Source organism: Furipterus horrens, unplaced genomic scaffold (assembly GCF_987537825.1).
Source record: "Furipterus horrens unplaced genomic scaffold, mFurHor1.1.pri manual_scaffold_10, whole genome shotgun sequence".
In the NCBI taxonomy this organism is placed as follows: domain Eukaryota; kingdom Metazoa; phylum Chordata; class Mammalia; order Chiroptera; family Furipteridae; genus Furipterus; species Furipterus horrens.
In genome coordinates, this window is record NW_028327180.1 from 56818026 (window position 1) to 56837841 (window position 19816).

At 52.0% G+C, this 19816-nt stretch overlaps 1 protein-coding gene across 1 annotated transcript; it reads left to right on the plus strand.

The window, feature by feature from the left end:
• The first annotated feature begins 6975 nt into the window (after positions 1-6975).
• On the plus strand, positions 6976-18696 carry GRM6 (glutamate metabotropic receptor 6). The gene is made up of 10 exons (XM_090290345.1): positions 6976-7497; positions 9946-10162; positions 10431-10566; positions 11151-11305; positions 12324-12464; positions 12566-12766; positions 14375-14520; positions 14604-15227; positions 17514-17825; positions 18499-18696. The coding sequence occupies exons 1-10, from the start codon at positions 6976-6978 to the stop codon at positions 18694-18696; spliced, it is 2652 nt and encodes an 883-aa protein (XP_090146471.1).
• The last annotated feature ends 1120 nt before the right edge of the window (positions 18697-19816 follow it).

Sequence of the window (19816 nt, forward strand, 5' to 3'; positions counted from 1 at the left end):
TTACACTCCAAATAAAAGGGTCTAAATGCAGATAGACCCACACAGCTAAGAACATTACAACTAAAGAAAATAGGACTGTTTCTGAAACCCCTTCAACTCTCACAGCCTCTCTCTCAGCTCAGTGTGGCACCTGCTCTTGCTCAGGAGCACTTCTAAATGACCTTTGCAACTAAGGCCAGCAACTCTTCACCACAGCCTCTTTCTCAAGATACTTCCACCTTTCTTCCCAGGTGAAGCGTGCTCTCTCTCTCTCTCTCCCTTTCTCATATTTATATATCTAATTAGTTACCACATCTTTTTAACTATGCTATTATTTGTTTAATAGGAAGTGGTTTTTCCTAGTGTTCTGGTTCTAAACCTGCTATGGTTTGAGTGGTTTGTTCAAGTACTGTTCTTCCCATAACACCAGTTATTTTTTGTTGGCGCTTTTACTCAACACAAAAGTTTTTAGGAATACGTGGAAGAGACTTCTGTCCAAGATGGAGGTGTAGACAGACATACTGCATCTCCCTCCACAACTAAGAAGGAATACGTACAACTACCTCAAAACCAGAAACAGCCAGAGGTTCCAGGGGATCAAACTGCATGGAAGTCCAGCAAACAAAGATATAAAGAGGAGATGCTCATCCAGACAAGTAGGAAGGGCAGAGCGGACGCTGTGTGGTGGCAGCAGAGGCAGCGGATGCGACAGGCCGGCAGGGGGGGCAGTCACACATTTTAAAGTCAGGAGGGATACCTGGGGAGTGTTCCCAGCTCCACACCACACCTAGCAGCTCACAGTCCCAGCACTGGGGAAAATCAAGCCTCATTGCTCCTGACTGTGCAGACTAGTGGGGTTTGGGGTGGAGGCAGAAACTGCCAGTCTCTCAACAGAGCCCGCTTGTTTAAGGGGCCCCCATGGTCCTGGAATGTCTGCAGACCCACCCACTCTGGGAAAGACGGCCAGGGAAGTGGCTGGAGGGGCACCAGTCCAGTGCGGAGGTGGGAGGGGTGCCTGAAAAAGGCGTGATTGCTGGGCTGGCGGCATTGTTCCCTCTCGGACCCCTTCCTGACATACAGCGCCACAACATGGTGAAACAGGTCGCCCTGTACTGACGACTCCCTAATGCTCCGCCCCTTACAATGTTAACAGGAGCAATAGCTCTACCTGGGATGCAGAGGCAAACAAACACAGGAGCCTGTCAAAATGAGGAGACAGAGAAGGGTGGCCCAAAAGGGAGAACAGATCAAGGTTCCAGTGGAAGAACTAAGCGACGAGGAGAAAGACAACCTAATAGATACAGAGTTCAAAACACTGGTGATAAAAATGCTCACAGGCTTGACAGATATGCTTAAGTATGGCAAACGCATAAGAGAAGAAGTGAAGGCTATGCTAAGGGAAATGAAGGAAAATCCACACAAAACCAATGGTGAAGGGAAGGAAACTGGGGTTCAAATCAATTATTTGGAACATAAGGAAGAAAAAACACTCAACTTGTGCAAAATGAGGAAGCAAGAATTGAAAAACATGAGAAAAACTTCCCAAATTTTGCAAAGAAGATGGACATACAGGTCCGGGAAACATGGAGGGTCCCAGGCTAGCTGGACCCAGAGGAGACCACACCAGGACGAATCATGATTGAGATGCCAAAGGTGAAAGATAAAGAGAGAGTCCTGGGGGAAGCAAGAGAGAGGTGGAGAGTTGCCTACAGTGGGGTGCCTATAGGGCTATCAGCTGATTTCTCAGAGGACACTTTGAAGGCAGGAAGGGACTGGCAAGAAGTATTCAATGTGATGAAAAGTACGGACCTACAACCAAGATTACTCTATCCAGCAAAGCTATCATTTGGAATGGAAGGGCAGATGAAGTGCTTCCCAGGCAAGGTAAAGCTAGAGGAGTTCATCATCACCAAGCCATTATTATATGAAATGTCAAAGGGACTTACTTAAGCAAAAGAAGATCAAAACTATCAACACCAAAATGACAAGAAACTCACAACTATCAACAACTGAATCTAAAAAATAAAAACAAAATCCAACTAAGCAAACCAGAATAGGAACAGAATCATAGGTATGGGGATCATTTGGAGTGTTATCAAGTGGGAGTGGGGAGGGGGAGAAATGGGGATATGGTGCAGGAATTAAGAAGCATAATTGATTGGTACAAAAATAGACAGGGGGAAGTTAAGAATTATATAGGAAAGGGTGAAACCAAAGAACTTACATGCGTGACCAATGGACATGAACTAATGGGGGTGGGATTGCTGGAGGGAAAGGGCATATGGGGTGGAGGGGAGCAAAAGGGAAAAAATTGGGACTACTGTAACAACATAATAAATAAAATACACTTAAATAAATAAGTAAGTTTTCTGACCCGTTTGGAAAAACTTCTCTAAGATTCATTCTATGTCCTTATTTGCTTCGATTTCTCTAAGTTTAAAGGAAGTGTATACTCTGATTAAAGGCTTTTCCATTAAAAATGTATCTCTGAGCAAAGAATTCTCTGATATTTAGTAAATAAAATTTTTAAATGAAGAGTTTTTCAAGTATATTTGACTCCTAGAATTCTTCATTGCCTTGTGGCAAGGCAGACTAAAACACAGCCTTATAAATGAAAATTTGGTGCATTTAAACACTTGTTTCAAAATTCCTTCGTCATCAAAATCTTTATTTTCATGTTGATCTTCAAATCAATAAAGCTCATACAGAGTGACATAATAAAAACCTACAGTTTTATACAGCATCATGCATTTGGTTTATTTGTCAAGAGACCTGTGCATTTTCACTTGGGCAAGACTCAGATCTGATCAGATTACTTTAAGGTTTTTCCTTTTGAAAATACTCCCTCTCCACTTATATAATGTCACAAAAGGCAAAACTGTACCCTGTGTAATTTAGGCAGAGAGACATATTTTAATACAAGTTCCAAAGATTTCTATGTGTCACTCTTGTTTGAGCTTACAAAGCCAAATGTGACCTCCAGGGTGTTGCAACAGCTGTTTTCAATTAAACTTCCTATTTCTGTAGCTATAATGCTCTGCATTTGGCAGTCAGTGGACAGAAGCAGGCCCTACCCATCCGGGTGGTTCTGGGAGTGCCAAAGTCATCGGGGCCAAACTGTTGGTTCAGCTGGACTGGAGCAGACTGAGTCCATTCTCAGTGTCTGCTCCTGACCTCCAGTCACCTCATAACCCATCTGATCAATTATTATTGCCTGAAAGCAAAGGCTTAGCAGCCTTAGGCAAAAGCTTATTTGCAAAGTCTTTACTGGTGTTATAAGATGGTTGGTGTGCTCACGTGCAATCCCCAAGACCTCAGAATGTGACCTTATTTGGAGACAGGGTCTTTACAGAGATAATCAAGGTCAAATGAGGTCGTTAGGGTGGGCCCAAGTCCAATATGACTGGTGGCCTTTTAAGAAGAGGAGACCTGGACGCAAACATGTGGATAGAGGGAAGACCATGTAGAGCCACAGAGAGGAGATGGCCATCCGCAAGTTAGGGAGAGAGGCCTGGAAGAAATTCTTCCCCCACAGAAGTCGGCTCCTGAAGGAGCCAACTCTGCCAACATTTTGATTTCCGACCTCTAGGCTCCAACATTGTAAAACAATAAATGGCTGTGCCTAAGCCTCCCAGTCGGTGGCACTTTGGTACGGCAGGCAGCTCACATTGACTCAGACATGCTGAGAGACACCTGCTTCCAAAGGAAGTCAGAGTTGGTATCCTTAGGAACCAAAAACCCTACATGTTCAAAATAAACAAGTTGCAGGCTTCCAGTGACTGGTGGGTGGGACACACTGGCCTTTGGATAGGACAAGCTGGCCCTTGGGGGCCAGGGGCCAACAGGAAGCATGGAGGGAGGAGATGCGGAGGCTTGGTGACAGCTTGTTCTCTGTGGTACACCCTGTTGCCATGGAGACATGCCTACTGCCCTTGGGATCAGTGGGGGCTCCATTCCTGGGGTGTGAGGGGGCAGTTAAGTGAAGGGCCTGGTGAGGGGCTGGCGTGTCAAGGCAGCAGTGGGGTAGCATTCTCCTTAAGGCACACATGCCCTGTATTTGTCCTCCAGGTGGGATGTTCAAGGAGGGGTGAGAGGGACAGTCTCAGGCACAAACACCACACTTTTGATCATCTCTGTGCCAGACACCATGGCATGTGCACCATAATCCAGGACCAGGAGCTTGGAAGCTCACCATTCAATAAACCCAAGAACATACGTTTTCAATTAATTGTGTAATAAAACTCACGTGGTTGTTAAGTTGGGGGCTACTCTAAAAAATATATTTAATATCCAGCTCTGATTAGAAATGTGAAAAGCATACTTTTAATTTAATTGAGACTTGTCCAGTGAACTACATAGCTAGAGCTGAAATCCTGGACTCAGCAGTAAAGGCCATTGAGTTTTTTACTTCAGGTTGTCTGAGCAGCCCCACATTCCTTGTACTGTGTGGCCTCAGAGGAGTGGCCACACCTCTCTGCATCAGCTGTCTCATTAGAGCCTGTGAACAATGACCATTTGCTACATGGGGCTGAATTAATTGTGATAAATTTTTCTTCCTTCCTCAAGCCTTGTTTCTTGGCCTCTGTGCTGCCCTCTCTCTCCTCCTTCCAACGCCTCCTTGGCCACCCCCTCCCAGCAGCTTCACTTTGCTCAACCTCCTGGTTGAGACGTTGGGATACCTGGGGCCTCATCCTCGCCCTCTGTCCTCATTCTCTGTTTACACCCTCTGCACATGTGAGTTAATTTGTCCTGAGACTGTTGATCCCACACATGCGCTGTTGCTGCCTCAGCTTTATCTCCAGCCCTGGGCTTTTCCCTCAATTCCAGACTCATGAACCTAACCATAGGTTTGACACATGCCTTCAAATCTCAAATTGGACTCTTGATTTAGGACTGTGTCCTAAATCAAACACTCGGTTTCTGCTTTCCATGGTCCTCACATTCTCAGGGGTGCTGCCTCTGCTCCCAGGTGTCCGCAATATGGTGCCTTCTTCTCGCTCACTTCACAGCTAGTTCTTCCCACACCTGGGGAACACCCACTTCTCTCCCTTTCGCCTGCAGCAGCACATGAGTCAGACCCTCTTGCACTCTGGTGAAGCTTCTGCCCCAGCTGGCTGATGGTCCATCCTCACTCCAGAGCCCTGGGGATGCTCCAATGCTATGAATTGGGACCTGCTGTGTGATGTCAGCTGTGGCCCTGTCTGACTAGTCCTGAGCCAGAAGGGCCGTAAGGGGCTGTGTGAGCCCAGCTGCCAGCCTATCTACCTCAAATGCCATGTTTGCACAGTTAAATGCCCCATCCTACCCAATTTGTAAACTGGGTACAGCCATGCTTGACCCAGGCCTCTGCCTGGGCAAGGTGCCTGGGCAGCTCTGGAAGCAGGTGCTGTAAGTATTGAGGGAAGAGAAAAGGGTGACATGGCTTTGATTTGCTTCTACTGCCAGCTTTGACCAAATCCCTGTGCTACAATAATCCACCCCGTCTAATGGAGCCCAAACCAGCTTAGGCCCCGCAGGATGAGCTTTGCTAATCCCTGGGGCTGAGAGCTCATCACCTGGCTCCAGGATGCCCTCTGCTCTCTCAGCCTCAGAGAGCCAAATCTGTGGCCTCAGACAGGCATGACAGTAAAAGTATCTTTTGACCAAGTCCCCTCACCTTTAGCCCTCAATGATGAGATGGGGAAAAATCAGGTACAGAGAGCCTCACATGGTGTGACTCACTGCTTCAGATCCTAGAGCCCAGGAAGGCATTATAAACTACAAAAAGGGCTCCCTCATCAGCTGCAGGAGATGGGGTTGTGAGCAGCAGAGCAAGCTGGCCTGTCGCCTCCTTCCATCAGAGGCTTGTGGGCTGGTGGTTTCACAGCAGCCTGGGTGCAAATCCTGATGCCAACACTGCAACCGTGTGACCTTGCATGTGTCACTTAACTCCTTGAGGTCTCTATTTCCCCGTTTGGAAAATGGGGCTGAAGGTAAAAGTCTCCTTTGCAAGGTCATCATGGGTGTGTTAAGCAGAGTCCTTTCTAATATTAAAGGTCGGCTTGCTCATGGATCCTTCCCTGTTCTCCCTCTTCCTGTTCAGGTCCACTTCTCTTACTCAGCCTGTGTTCCTTGCTCCCTTCATTCATGGGTTTACTGCAGGGTTTTGCAAGGAGAAAGTTGGGAAGTACATTAGGCAGCTGGAGTCAAGGAACTGGTGGTGAGGAAAGACAGGAAGAAAGAGACAGAAAAGGATGTAAGACAGAGAGAAAGAAAAATTGTCAGAGAGAAACAGAAAGGGGGAAGAGAGAAGGGGAGAGAGAAAAACGGAGAGAGAGAGAGAGAGAGAGAGAGAGAGAGAGAGACAGAGAGAGAGAGAGAGAGAGAGACCAATAAGCAGAGAAGAGCAGTGGTGTGTAAGAGACACCGGGAGAGAGTCAGGTAAAACACACATCCAAAGGGGGCAGCAGCAGACCCAGGGAGGAGAAGAGGGAGGGAAAGATGTGGAGAAAGCCAGTTCTGCACACATCCCTGCTCAGGAGGGGTCTCCGCCCTTAGGGCGGCCTCTCAGCCCTCCTCACAATCCTTAAATCCTCTCTTGCTCAGGCTCTTCGCATCTATCACAGCTGCGTCCTGACCCGACAGGGGCTGGCACAGGTGAGTGTGGTGACAGAGGGGCGTCTGGATGTGCGCTAGGGATGGGCCCCAGGACTGTCGGGAAGGGGGAGGCCTGGTGCAGGAGACAGTGGCCGGGCAAGGGGCCCTTGTGATAAGGTTCAGTGTGTTGAGAGCGCGGCGGGGCGGGGTGCAGGGTGAGGTCCTGGGACGGTGCAGAATTGATATCCCACATCTCCGATCGATCGGCTCAGCTAACATTTATTTCCCGCCTCCCTTTCCCTAGGCCCCTGGGGCTCGCGTTTCCCCGGGTCTCCGCTGCCAGGTGCTCGGAGTGTTCTCCCGTCCTGTTCTCCCCGTCCTGCTCTCCCCGTCCGCTCTCCTTCTGCAGCCGTCGAGCCCATGGCTCGGCCCTGGAGCATCCTGGAAGCGCCGCTGCTGGCGTTGCTGGCGCTGCCGCCGTCAGTGCTGGTGCTGCTGCTGGCGCGGGCGGGCGCGGCGGGCACAGCGGGCTCGGTGCGCCTGCCAGGCGGCCTCACGCTGGGCGGCCTGTTCCCGGTGCACGCGCGGGGGACAGCGGGCAGGCCCTGCGGGTCGCTGAAAAAGGAACAGGGAGTGCACCGGCTGGAGGCCATGCTGTACGCGCTGGACCGCGTCAACGCCGACCCAGAGCTGCTGCCCGGCGTGCGCTTGGGCGCGCTGCTGCTCGACACCTGCTCTCGCGACACGTACGCGCTGGAGCAAGCCCTGAGCTTCGTGCAGGCGCTGATCCGCGGCCGCCGCGACGGCGAAGAGGCGGCCGTGCGCTGCCCTGGCGGCGTGCCCCCGCTGCGCGCCGCGCCCCCTGAGCGTGTGGTGGCTGTCGTGGGTGCCTCAGCCAGCTCCGTCTCCATCATGGTCGCCAATGTGCTGCGCCTGTTTGCGGTGAGGGCCGCGGACCGCGTTCGGTGTCCAGCCCCTCCCTCCTGTCCTCGCCCTTGGGGTGACCGAGGTCTAGTCTCCTTGCAGAAATCACTCCAATTCACAAACAACTGCTTCAGAGAAACCCTTGGGTCCGGCCAAACGCCAGCCTGAGCCAAGGCCACTCCAGCATAGCACATAGCCCTCAGTGTGAGGGGGGAAACCGACCTCCTGGGCCTGCGGCTGGCGAACAGGCTGGGCGCGCTGGACCTTAGACCCCACTTGGCTGCTTGTCCCAGTGTCCTAGCTGGGGCGCACCCTGCACCGCCGTGCACAGAGGTTCTGACCCTGGATCCTGTATAGAGCTTTGGGTGACCAGGAGCCCGTTTCTCCTGGCACCAGGGCCCTCCTTCCTGTGGGGCACCTGGGACAAGTTCCTGGCTGCTCTGGGGGTCGTTAGGCCTGCGAGGACTTGCATCTCCTCCTTTTTTTTGGTTATCATTCAAATTTTATTTCAAATGCCTGTCTCTAAAGGTCTCTTAGAGGGCGACAGTGGGGTCTCCTTTCTAGAATGCTTACCTGCAGCGCCCTGCCCTGTCCTAGAGGCTTGGACTGGCCTTGCCCAGCCCTTGTCCCTTGGGAACCGTCATCTGTGGGAGGCAACACCTTCCTCGAAATCTGAGGGGCAGTGATTTCGGGAGCTGTAGGAATCAGGGATTAGGGGGCCTTTGGCATTAGATCTGGGGGGTTTCTGAACATTTACTGGGGCATCCCGACCCTTCCTCTCTGAGGAAGGCTTTGCTTGCATCTGGCTTGGTGGGGGAACCTCTGTTTTGAGTTTCTCTGATTCTCCCAGGAGTGGCCTCTGTCAACTCCATGGCAGTAGGTGGAGGTTTTCACTGGGCCCCCTTCCATCATCTGCGCCCACTTAGTCCCTCCCACCCCAGATTCTGCTGGATGGCAGCTTGGTGCAGAGCACAGAGGTGCACCTTCTAGCTGGCTCCGCAAGAGGCTATGTGGCTGCCCAGTGTGTGGGGGTGGGGTGGTCTTGTCTCCTTTGTCTGTTCACATTTGTGGGCTTCGTCTCCTTCCCTGCCTGGAGCTCTGGTTTCTGTCTCTCATCCTCTGGGTTGAGTGCAGCATCTCAAACTCTAGGGCCTTTGGGGTCCCTGTGGGGAGTGTAGCTGAGTGAGCAAGAACCTGTGAGCCCAGGGCCTGCCACTGCCAGCTAAACCTGGGACTGAGGTGGTGCCGCATCCCAAGATTTTAGACACTGGCTACGAATTTAAACATTAAAAAAATGAAGACAGTGCACAAAGCGCAATCACGGGCCCCATTTGACTCCCTGGAGGGTTTGCTATCCCTGGTCCAGAAGCAAAGATGAGTTTCTGAGTTTACTTCCCAACCACACACAGTGCTCCCAGGCGTTTTAAATGAATTTCCCCAAGGAAGGTCAACCTGGAAGGCTTTTCTGAAGACTAAGCCAAAGTGCTGAGAGCACCCAGAGTAACCGCGGCATCCACTAACTGCACTGCCACCAGCTGGCCCTTCTCGCCGCCTGTTTTCTAATTTCTCCTCTTTGTCTTTCTTGTTTTTCTCTTTCTCTCTCCCTCCCTCCCGCTTCCTTCTCCTTCCCTCTTCCTTCTGCTCTGGCCTCCCCTTTCCATAGGTTTTCGACCTCTGTGTTTTCCTTCTGTCCTGCTTCAAACAACGCTGTCCTCCCTAGACCACCCATCTCCGTCCTTCCAGAATCTTCTCCCTCTCTGAACTTCACACCAGCCCCCACTTGATGTTTCCCCTGTCACTATGTCTTTCTTTCACGTGGTCCAGACGTGCCCCTCTGTCTGCTAACCTCCCTCTCCTCGGCGCCTCACTTCTGCTACCACCTTCCTCTCTCCCTCACACCTTCTGCCCATCTTCTCCTGGGTCAGCACAGCTCAGCTCAGCTGGTCTGTCCCTGCCGCAGTCACTCCAAAGCACACAGACAAACCAAGGTCCAAAGGGGCCCCTACCTTAGGCCAGACACAGCCTTGAATCACATGCTCCTCCCTGCTCCCCTGCCTGGTCTGCCCCTCCTGGGGCTGCACCTTCCCACACAGACTGCCCCTTTCTGTGAAGTAGAAAATGGGTCTCATCTAGGGCTGACAGGGATGTCTCTCTCCAGGGCAGACACATCCTGTACCTAGAGGCTGGATTGGCTGCAGGCTGGATGTGAGCCCTGCGGCTCCTCTGCACATCCTGTGCAGCTGGATATAGGGTCCTGCCCTCTGTCCTGGATCCTTGTGCCCCCTCCTACTCCGCAGACTTAGTCACAAGGGACGGGTCTCTCCTCACACCTCTGGTCACTTCCACTGGTTCTCAGCTCCCTACCCCAAACCCTCCGTGCCCCCTCCTGCATCCTGGGTGCTCACTGCCCTCCCTTCTGGGACCACTGACCCCCCATCCACAGCTCAAGTGTCCTTCCCCCTCTAGATCCCCCAGATCAGCTATGCCTCCACAGCCCCCGAGCTCAGCGACTCCACACGCTATGACTTCTTCTCCCGTGTGGTGCCACCCGATTCCTACCAGGCCCAGGCCATGGTGGACATCGTGCGGGCACTGGGATGGAACTATGTGTCCACGCTGGCCTCCGAGGGCAACTACGGCGAGAGCGGGGTTGAGGCCTTCATGCAGATCTCCCGAGAGGCTGGTGAGCTGGGGCAGGAGGGTCGGAGGCACCAAGGAGCCTACATAGGGCTGAGCCAGGGGCCATGAGAAGGGAGCACTGGTCCACAGTGGGGAGCCTGCACGGTGTCTTCCATGGGTGGGTGCCCCTGTCCTTTGGAGGGCTCAGCCCTGCCTCAAAGCCTGGCAGGTAGGGTCCAGGCCCGGAGATATCACACTGCACGGGCACGCACAGTGGCAGCCGGGTGATGGGTGGGATGGATGAAAGCTGATTCTGCCATTCTGGACACCAGGGGGCATCTGTATTGCCCAGTCCATCAAGATTCCCAGAGAACCAAAGCCAGGAGAATTCAACAAGGTGATCAGGAGACTCATGGAGACACCCAACGCCCGGGGCATCATCATCTTTGCTAATGAGGATGACATCAGGTGGGATGGGTGCTCCTCAGTCACTGTTCTTTGCAGGTTCTCCTTGAAGGCCCTGCCTCATCCTCTCACACATTCCCCCTCACCTTCTCCCCTTGCCTCTTTCTTGTTCCCCTCCCTGCACACTGTCCCTGCTGCCATCTCTGCTTGGTGCCCCAGAAATGAGCTGGGCCTGGTCTAGGTGGAAGTGCTCCAAGTCTAGCCAGGGAAACACACAGAATACACGTCGGTCTTTATAAGGCACAGTGGGGGTAGACCCATGGGCAGATCTAAGTGCAGGAAATGAGCATCAGGGAGGAAGCCGAAGCCCCAAGGGCAGAGGCAGCAGGAGGCTCTGTAAGAGAGGGAGGTCCTACTTCCAGACAGTATGAAGTGGGCTGCAGGCACAGAACAAGAGCGCAAGCCTGGGCCAGGGTCTCGGACCACTGACCGCCCGAGAAGCCCAGAGGGAGTGTCCTAAACACCCAACACCCCACTTTCCTTGATAAATGGAGGTCTTATAAGTGATGTGGAGTGGGATGGGTGCAGGGAGGTCAGTTGGAGGAAGATCTCAGGCCTTCACTAACCCCCATCCCTTCTCCCTTCAGGAGTGTCCTAGAGGCTGCGCATCAGGCCAACCTGACAGGCCACTTCCTGTGGGTCGGCTCAGACAGCTGGGGATCCAAGACCTCCCCCATCCTGAACCTGGAGGACGTGGCTGTGGGAGCTATCACCATCCTGCCCAAAAGAGCCTCCATTGATGGTGAGTGCACGGGTGCCCTCCCCACTTTGTTCCCTACCCCATCCGTCTGGTCCCCACCATTCCTCTTGGGGCATTCATTTCCTCCATCAGTAAAACCACACCATGGCCCAGGTCACTACTGAGATTCCCAGGTTCCTTGACCCTCAGATTCTGGCAGTACCGCCCTCTGAGCAGTGCTTGGATGAGCCAGTAAATGAGGAAGAGCACACCCACCATACAGGGTGAAGAATTGTTAGTCTGTGTTTTTTTGTTTTGTTTTATTTGTTTATTCATCACATGTAGTCCTCATTCCGTCAAAGGCACTGTGATTTCAAGGTAACGGTGGGAGAGAGAAAACCAAGGGAGTGGGACAAACTATCCAGTTGCTCAAAATAATAAGGTGTCCCCTCCCTCTCCCTCCCACCAGTGCACCTGCGAATGTCTGGAAGAATCCAACAGGGTGTCCACTTTACGACAACTTGCTGAGGGGCTTCAGGGCAACTGGGGCAACTGTAAAGCATGGACCCACATAATGCTGAGCTCTGACTCCACCATCTTACTCTTTTTCTTCCTATTCAGACACATTCCATTGCAGGTGCTAAACTAGACCAAGAATAGTTTTAGCAATAAAAGCATTTCACCACAAGATAAGACTTCAGGTTTGGAGCAGTGGGTCAGTGACGGTCTCAAAGCCCTGAGCTCTGTCCCCTCTTCTGTTTCACCACCCTCTGTGGCTACTATGTGTCTTCGTGCTTGTGACATCCTATTTACAATGTGGCTGCTGAAGCTCTACCCATTCCACGTTGGCAGGAGCACCCTAACTGGGAAAGAAGGTGCAGCGTAAAAGTCTGTCATGTGGTGAGACTCTGGGCTTGCATCAGGATGCAAATTCTACCCTGGACCCCCAAAGGTCTTTGAACTCATGGGCCAGAAGTTGGTCACATGGCTATTCCCAGCTGCAAAGTGACCAAGTGGAGGGGAACACAGGAGAACTGCAGTTGGCTCAGATAGCTGCCACCCTTCTGCCCCTTCCTGTCAGGATTTGACCAGTACTTCATGACACGCTCCCTGGAGAACAATCGCCGGAACATCTGGTTTGCAGAGTTCTGGGAAGAGAATTTTAACTGCAAGCTGACCAGCTCAGGTGCCCAGTCAGATGACTCTGCCCGCAAGTGCACAGGTGAGAGCTGCCCAGGGTGGCAAGAGAGGCGAGGAAGAAGATGGGAGGCCTGGGTGGGCATTGGGGGGCAGGCACACTTCCTCTGGGCATCCCCAGGACAGGTGAGGAACGCATCGGCCAGGACTCTGCATACGAGCAGGAGGGGAAGGTGCAGTTTGTGATCGATGCAGTGTACGCCATTGCCCACGCCCTGCACAGCATGCACCAGGCCCTCTGTCCTGGGCACACAGGCCTGTGTCCAGCGATGGAGCCCACAGACGGGCGGACACTGCTGCGGTATATTCGGGCAGTCTGCTTCAATGGTGAGTGGTGCTGGAGCCACTATGTGAGTCCCTTGAAATGGATTTCTCGGTGGGACCTGGTACAAGTCAGGATCAAAGGAATGGGGGAGGCAGCGTGGTATAGGGAGCACCTGGGCCTGAGAGCTGGTGACTGGAGCCAAGTGTTGGGAACCACTTTTTAACACTCCTCCTTCCTCAGGGTTCAGCACCTCCTGCCCCAGCTTGAAAAAGGGCAGGTATTGGGGACTTCTCTGTGACTCCTTCTGCCTGGAACCCTCAGGTCACACATAATGCTTGCCCTCACTGAACAGAGCTTAGAGGCTCGGTCTCTCGAGCAGTGCAGACAGTGGAGAGGTGCTGCCTGCGACATGGGTATGCTGCCACCCTGGCTAGGCCCTGCGCAGGCTGAGCACAAGGCACAAGTCTGATGTGTCCGCTGCGGCCAGCACAGGGCCTGCACGTGGTCCACAAGGACTTGTCCATCTCACGGTTTGTGCGGAGGATACACTTCATGTACAATTGTTATCCTTTAGAAAAGTAAAACTTTATTCTTCCACCAAATATTGAGCACATTCTCTCTACCAAGCTCTCTGCTAAACAGCACAACTGAATTTCAGTCCAGACCAGCTCTACAAGTTGATAGAACAAGTTTCTAAAATAAATAGAGCTGATTGTTCAAATTAGTACAAATTTCATGCCAACACTCAGACTTTTGGGCAAGTCTGAACTCATCCTTTCACCTGGACAGTGAAGATTCCTTTTTTTCTTTTTAAATTGTGGTAACATAACATAGCATAACCTAGTATATTCACCATCTTTACTGCTCTGAAGTGTACAGTTTAATTGTGTACATTGTGCAACCAATCTCCAGAACGCTTTTCATCTTGCAAAACTGACACTCTTATCCCATTCAACAACAACTTCCATCCCTCCCACCCAGTTCCTGGCAGCCACCATCCTACTCTCGGCCTCTACAAGTTAGACTGCTCTAACCTCATGTGGGTGGGATCATGCCGTATTTGTCCTTCTGTGCCTGGCTTATTTCACTAAGTACAACGTCCTCAAGATTCACCCATGTTATAGATGTGCCTGAATTTCCTTCCTTTTTAATGGATGAATAATATTGCACTGTATGAGTAGACCACATTTGGTTTATCCGTTCAACTTCCAATGAACACTTAGGTTGCTTCTACCTTTGCACTGCTGCAAATATACTGCTATGAACAGGGGTGTACAAGAATCACTTTGAGTTTCTGTGTTTAGTTCCTTTGAGTTTATACCTAGAAGTGGGATTGTTGGATCACGTGGTAATTCTGTTTAATGTTTTAAGACCACCATACTGTCTTACGCAGTGGCTTCAGTCTTATGTTCCTAACAGCAATGCATAGGGTTCCAGTTTCTCTGTGTCCTGGCTGATCCTTGGTACTTTCTGCTGTTTGGTTGTTGGCTATCCTCATGGTCATGAGTGGTCTCTCAGTGTAGTGTTAACAGCATTTCCCTGGTGATGCTGAGCATTTTTGTGTGTGCTTGGGGAGCTCTTCCTTTATCCTGGCCGGGCCTTGGGCCTCTCCAGGAGTCTGGATTGGATTGGCTGGAGAACAGCGTGAGGATGCCAGGCTCTCCCTCCAGGCAGCGCAGGAACCCCGGTCATGTTCAACGAGAACGGGGATGCGCCCGGGCGATATGACATCTTCCAGTACCAGGCGGCCAATGGTAGTGCAGGCAGCGGCAGCTACCAGAGAGTTGGCCAGTGGGCGGAGATGCTCCGGCTTGATGTGAGTGCCAGGGGCTCAGGTTCGTGGGTGGGAGGCAGCTGCTAGGCCTGGCAGGGTCTCAGGCCCTGTGTCCGGCGTTGCAGGTGGAGGCCCTGCAGTGGTCGGGAGACCCCGGGGAAGTGCCAGCGTCTCAGTGCAGCCTGCCCTGCAGGCCAGGTGAGCGGAAGAAGATGGTGAAGGGCGTGCCCTGTTGTTGGCACTGTGAGGCCTGCGACGGGTACCGCTTCCAGGCCGATGAGTTCACATGTGAGGCCTGCCTGGGGCACATGCGGCCCACGCGCAACCACACCGGCTGCCGCCCGACACCTGTGGTGCGACTCACCTGGGCCTCGCCCTGGGCCGCCCCACCGCTCCTCCTGGCAGTACTAGGCATCACGGCCACCACCACAGTCGTGGCCACCTTTGTGTGGCACAACAACACACCCATCGTGCGCGCCTCTGGCCGTGAGCTCAGCTACGTGCTACTCACTGGCATCTTCCTCGTCTACGCTATCACCTTCCTCATGGTGGCCGAGCCTGGGGCAGCTGTCTGCGCTGCCCGGAGGCTCTTCCTCGGCCTGGGCACCACCCTCAGCTACTCGGCCCTGTTCACCAAGACCAACCGTATCTACCGCATCTTCGAACAGGGGAAGCGCTCTGTCATGCCCCCGCCCTTCATCAGCCCCACCTCGCAGCTGGTCATCACCTTCAGTCTCACGTCTGTGCAGGTGGGTCCCCAGGCCCCCAAGGTGTGGGCAAGGTGTGGGGAACTCTGACCTCTACTCAGAGAGTCACTCTTCTATTTTGGAAATATATACAGCCTCAGGAAATAGGGCACTAGGTCTCCCATAGGAAGAACAGCCATTCTTCCACTTCGTCCTAAAAGAAAACAGGTCTGTAAGGTGGGAGCGGCAGCACTGGAATTAGTTCATAAACTGAGCATGCTCTTCCACAACTTGGTTCCCATATAAAAATAGAGCAAAGAGATATCTGATGGCTCTTCCACAAGCAAAGAAGCTGTTTCCAGGAAGGGAGTTACTCTACCCCAGGCCTGGTGAGCCCCTGGGCCCTCAGTGAGGTTGCATGGTATGAAGCGTCCTGTTCCACAAATGGCCAGATTCCATGATGTGTGTGCAGCAAAAGCAGAGTGCTGTGGGGTCTTTCTCTAAGACAGTAATACCACAGCTTTGGACATCATTCCATGGTCTGGAAAGCCCTGGATGTTTTCTGTGCAAATGGTACTAAGAGGTATGTGACATTGTATGATACTGTATGCCATACCGGTTCTCAGGGCCAGTGGACAGCACACTCTCCACTCTAAATGAGCCCTTCTTCCCACCCAGCCATGCACAGATCATGTTCACTCCCACCCACAGGCCTCCGTGCACGCCGTTCACAGCTGGAAGATTCTTCCCAAACTGGCAGGGCATGCACTTCCTCTATCGTGGCCAAAATCTCAGTGCCCAGCTCATCCCAAAAAGATATCTCACTGCCTCCTTGCCTGACACACACACGCGCACCTCACCACAGTGCAGAGAGATGCTTAGACCACATTCAGTGCCTCTCCAGGTCACCTAGGGCTCCCCACGTTATGCCCTCATTTCCAGAAACCTTGGACCATTTCTAAGAGGCACACTTGCAACTTCACTAGGTTATTTACCAAAATGATGGGTGTTCAATGGTACCTCACTGTTGTTTCAATTAGCCTTGTCTTCATTGCTAGTGCAGCTGGCCATGGCGGCCTCTTCTGGGATGCCCCTGCTCCACTGCTTCCATCATTGCCTGTTGCTATGTGGCCATTAGTGTCACGTGTTGGATCCTAATTCTTTATCAACTGCAGATGTTGCAAAACTGGTGCGGTACATTTGGTTGCTGCTCCTGCATACCACAGGTCTTGGGTTTATTTGCCCATGGGAAACTTTGTTCCCCAGCCTGGAGGCTCGCTCTAAGAAATCCTCCATGCTGCCTTCCCCGACAGTGGGTTGTTTGATGTTTTATTAGTCCCTTGTTCTTGAAGTGGCTGCCTTTGGGAGAATCACAGAAAGGTGCTTCTTCTGGCCATGCACATTATTATAAAACACCCCTTCCTCCAGATCACACAGCCCTGAGGCCGGTGCACAGACCCACCTGCCTCCCCCACAGTCCCCCCAAATCTGGCGCACTCCTGTGGGAAATGACCTACATGGACAGATGTTTAGCACTTCATGCAAGTGTTTTCTTTCCTACTCCCAGCTTTCCTTGGCTCAAGGTCATGTCCCCTGTCACTGAGGGAATTCAGGCTCCATTTCCTCACTGTTAGGGTCTGTGTCCTTCTCTGCTGACCCACCCCCCACACCCCCACCCAGCACACGCTCCTCACCCTCTCATAAGGCTCCCTGAGGGGCCTTTTTACTTGGGCTATACAGTGGCTTGCATGTGGTTTCATCACATCCTGTGCGACAGTTCTCTGGATCTGGAGAATGAAGGGGGTCCTCAGAACCAGGCTTGCCTCAGTGCCAGATGGGAACAAGCTAGAGTCTCATGTTTACAGAGTGGAGGTGAGACTGCTGAGCTGGTGGTTGTGAGGAGACAGCACCTCTGCTGGTACATGCACCACTCCCCCTGCATGCTGACACCATGTTCTTGCAACAGATTGTGAGGATTCCTGTTCTATAGATGGAGGAGGCATATTGAGGGTCACAATTCCAGATGCTGCCTGCAGTCACTGCACCTGGTGGGGCCTCAGTAAATGCCATTGGTGATGGTTGGAATGCAGGAAGGGGACGTTAAGGGGTCACTACCCAGCCAGCCCCAACCCTGCCAGCACATCCCTGCATTACAACCACACCTCTGCACTGGACCATGTCACAGGCCTTTGCCAGGGTATTCCTCTCCTACAAGGCCCTCTCCTCTCCAGGGTGGCTCTCTCAGGCCTAAGCATCCCACCCAGTAGCCTCCAGGGGACCCTAACCCACCAGAGTCCTCAGTTGGTGGCCAGTCTGAGTGTGCCCCGGACATGATGTTGGCCCCTGTAGGTGGTGGGAGTGATGGCATGGCTGGGGGCCCAGCCCCCACACAGCGTGATTGACTATGAGGAGCAGCGGACAGTGGACCCGGAGCAAGCCAGAGGGGTGCTCAAGTGCGACATGTCAGATCTGTCTCTCATCGGCTGCCTGGGCTACAGCCTCCTGCTCATGGTCACGTGTACAGTGTACGCCATCAAGGCCCGTGGTGTGCCCGAGACCTTCAATGAGGCCAAGCCCATTGGCTTCACCATGTACACCACCTGCATCATCTGGCTGGCTTTTGTGCCTATCTTCTTTGGCACTGCCCAGTCAGCTGAAAAGGTAATTTGGGTCTCCCCTTGGTTTTGCTTCCTCATTTATTTCCTGCTGATCTGTGGAAGGGAAGAGCTGGACCACAAATAGGCATGATTGCCTGGTTGGTTCATTCATTTATGGACTTAAATACTTGTTCACTTGTTTGTCTTTCCTGTTGCTCTCTGTTCATTCATTCATCCACGCTTCTAACTTTCCATCAACTTTTCATTCAATTAGTTCTTCATTTGCTTTCTATCTGCTGGTCCATTAATCTATTGGCCCATCTGCTTGATCATTGCGCACTTATCCATTTGTATAGTACAGTAGAACATCTTTTTATTCATCCATGTGTTAGCCCACTCGCTTCTTTATTCAGTCTCAGTTTGTTCATTCATTTGTACATGTGAAAACATGTCCATTCATTCATGAACATCCTCTAGCCCTTTTTAGGCATATGGGCCGTTTCCCCAGGTGTCACTCTCTGTAAACGAAACCTTCTTCCCTCAGTCATGGGTCCACCCAGAGCCATGCCACTCATACTCCTTCCTGCTACACTGGAGCCATGTGTGACTACCATTTCACGCCACAGGCCTTTGCATGTGCAGCTGTCCTTTCCTAAGTGCTCATCCCAGGCTCTTTGGGGGTGGGGATGGGAGGGAACAGGGCTCAGTCCCACCTGGTCCCTTTTTCCATGGCTCAGATCTACATCCAAACCACCACACTGACTGTGTCCTTGAGTCTGAGTGCATCGGTGTCCCTTGGTATGCTCTATGTGCCCAAAACTTACGTCATCTTGTTCCACCCGGAGCAGAACGTGCAGAAGCGGAGGCGCAGCCTCAAAACGACATCCACAGTGGCAGCCCCACCGAAGAGTGAGGACACAGAGGCCCCTAAGTAGTGAAAGGGGTGAATGGTATGGTTGCTCCCTGTCTCTCTCCTTTTCTTTCCCGTGCTTCCCAGTGACTCAGAGGAGTGACTCCCATAGGGTGGGGCTGGCCTCTGGGAAGACCTGGACCCCTGCACCAATCTTATCCCTGCTTTTCTGTGCATGCCAGAGCCATGTTTCCTCGCTGCAGGCTAGACTTTCTACTCGTGGTGGAGACCTGCCACACAGAGGCTTCTGCTTTTGGAGGGGACTACTTACACCCTTAGGTTTGCAGCTGAGATGACACAACATGAGTGAGATTTTCACCCCTTGACCAGCCACCAGAACTTAGGGGCTGGACCGCATGTGAGGCTGTGTGGACCCCAGATTGAAATATAAAATATGGGCTGGAGTTGGGAAGCAGCTGTTTCCATAAGAGCAGATCTGGGGTCTGTCCGCCTGATTAAGGCCCTTGGTCTTGGCACTGAGGGATGAGCCTTGGGTGCAGGCCCTGTGAGAGAGGATGAGCCTGCCAGGGACAGGGGAGTTTGAGAGGGACCAAGGGCCCCCCATAAAGTTACTCCTGTAAGGGTATTTTCCTTGGAATCTTCCACCTGGGACCTGAAGGGTGTCCCACTCAGAGTGTAGCTTTTTTCCTTTCCCATCTGTGCTCCCTTAAGTGACCCCTAAAACCCTAAGGAAGTCAGACTTACTGGTGTAGTGTAAGCAGTGTGAGAATAAACAAACAAGGGTGACATTTGCCCCCTCTGACTATGACAGGGACAGCTGTGTCCATGGTGAGGATTAATCCCAAGTGGATAACGTGGGATGGTTATAAAAACTCTTCTGTCCCCATATGCTCTGGGAAGTCCCCTTTGCAAGGCAAGCATAGGCATGGGAGGAAAATGCTTACACTACAGGTGCATGGATGTTTATTTTTCAGTAATTTTTCTTTTTACAAAAAGCTAGGTTTAAGTGATGGAATTTTATTTTCTTGAGTTAGAATTTAAATTTAAATGGACTCCTTTTATTAGTGTGAATTCCCTAGTACCTAATGTCTGGCACTGATTTTGAAGATTCACTCTGCTTTATACAACATAGAGACTATTCGCTACACAGAGTCTCTGGCGTATGAAGGTTTCTGCATTCTTGA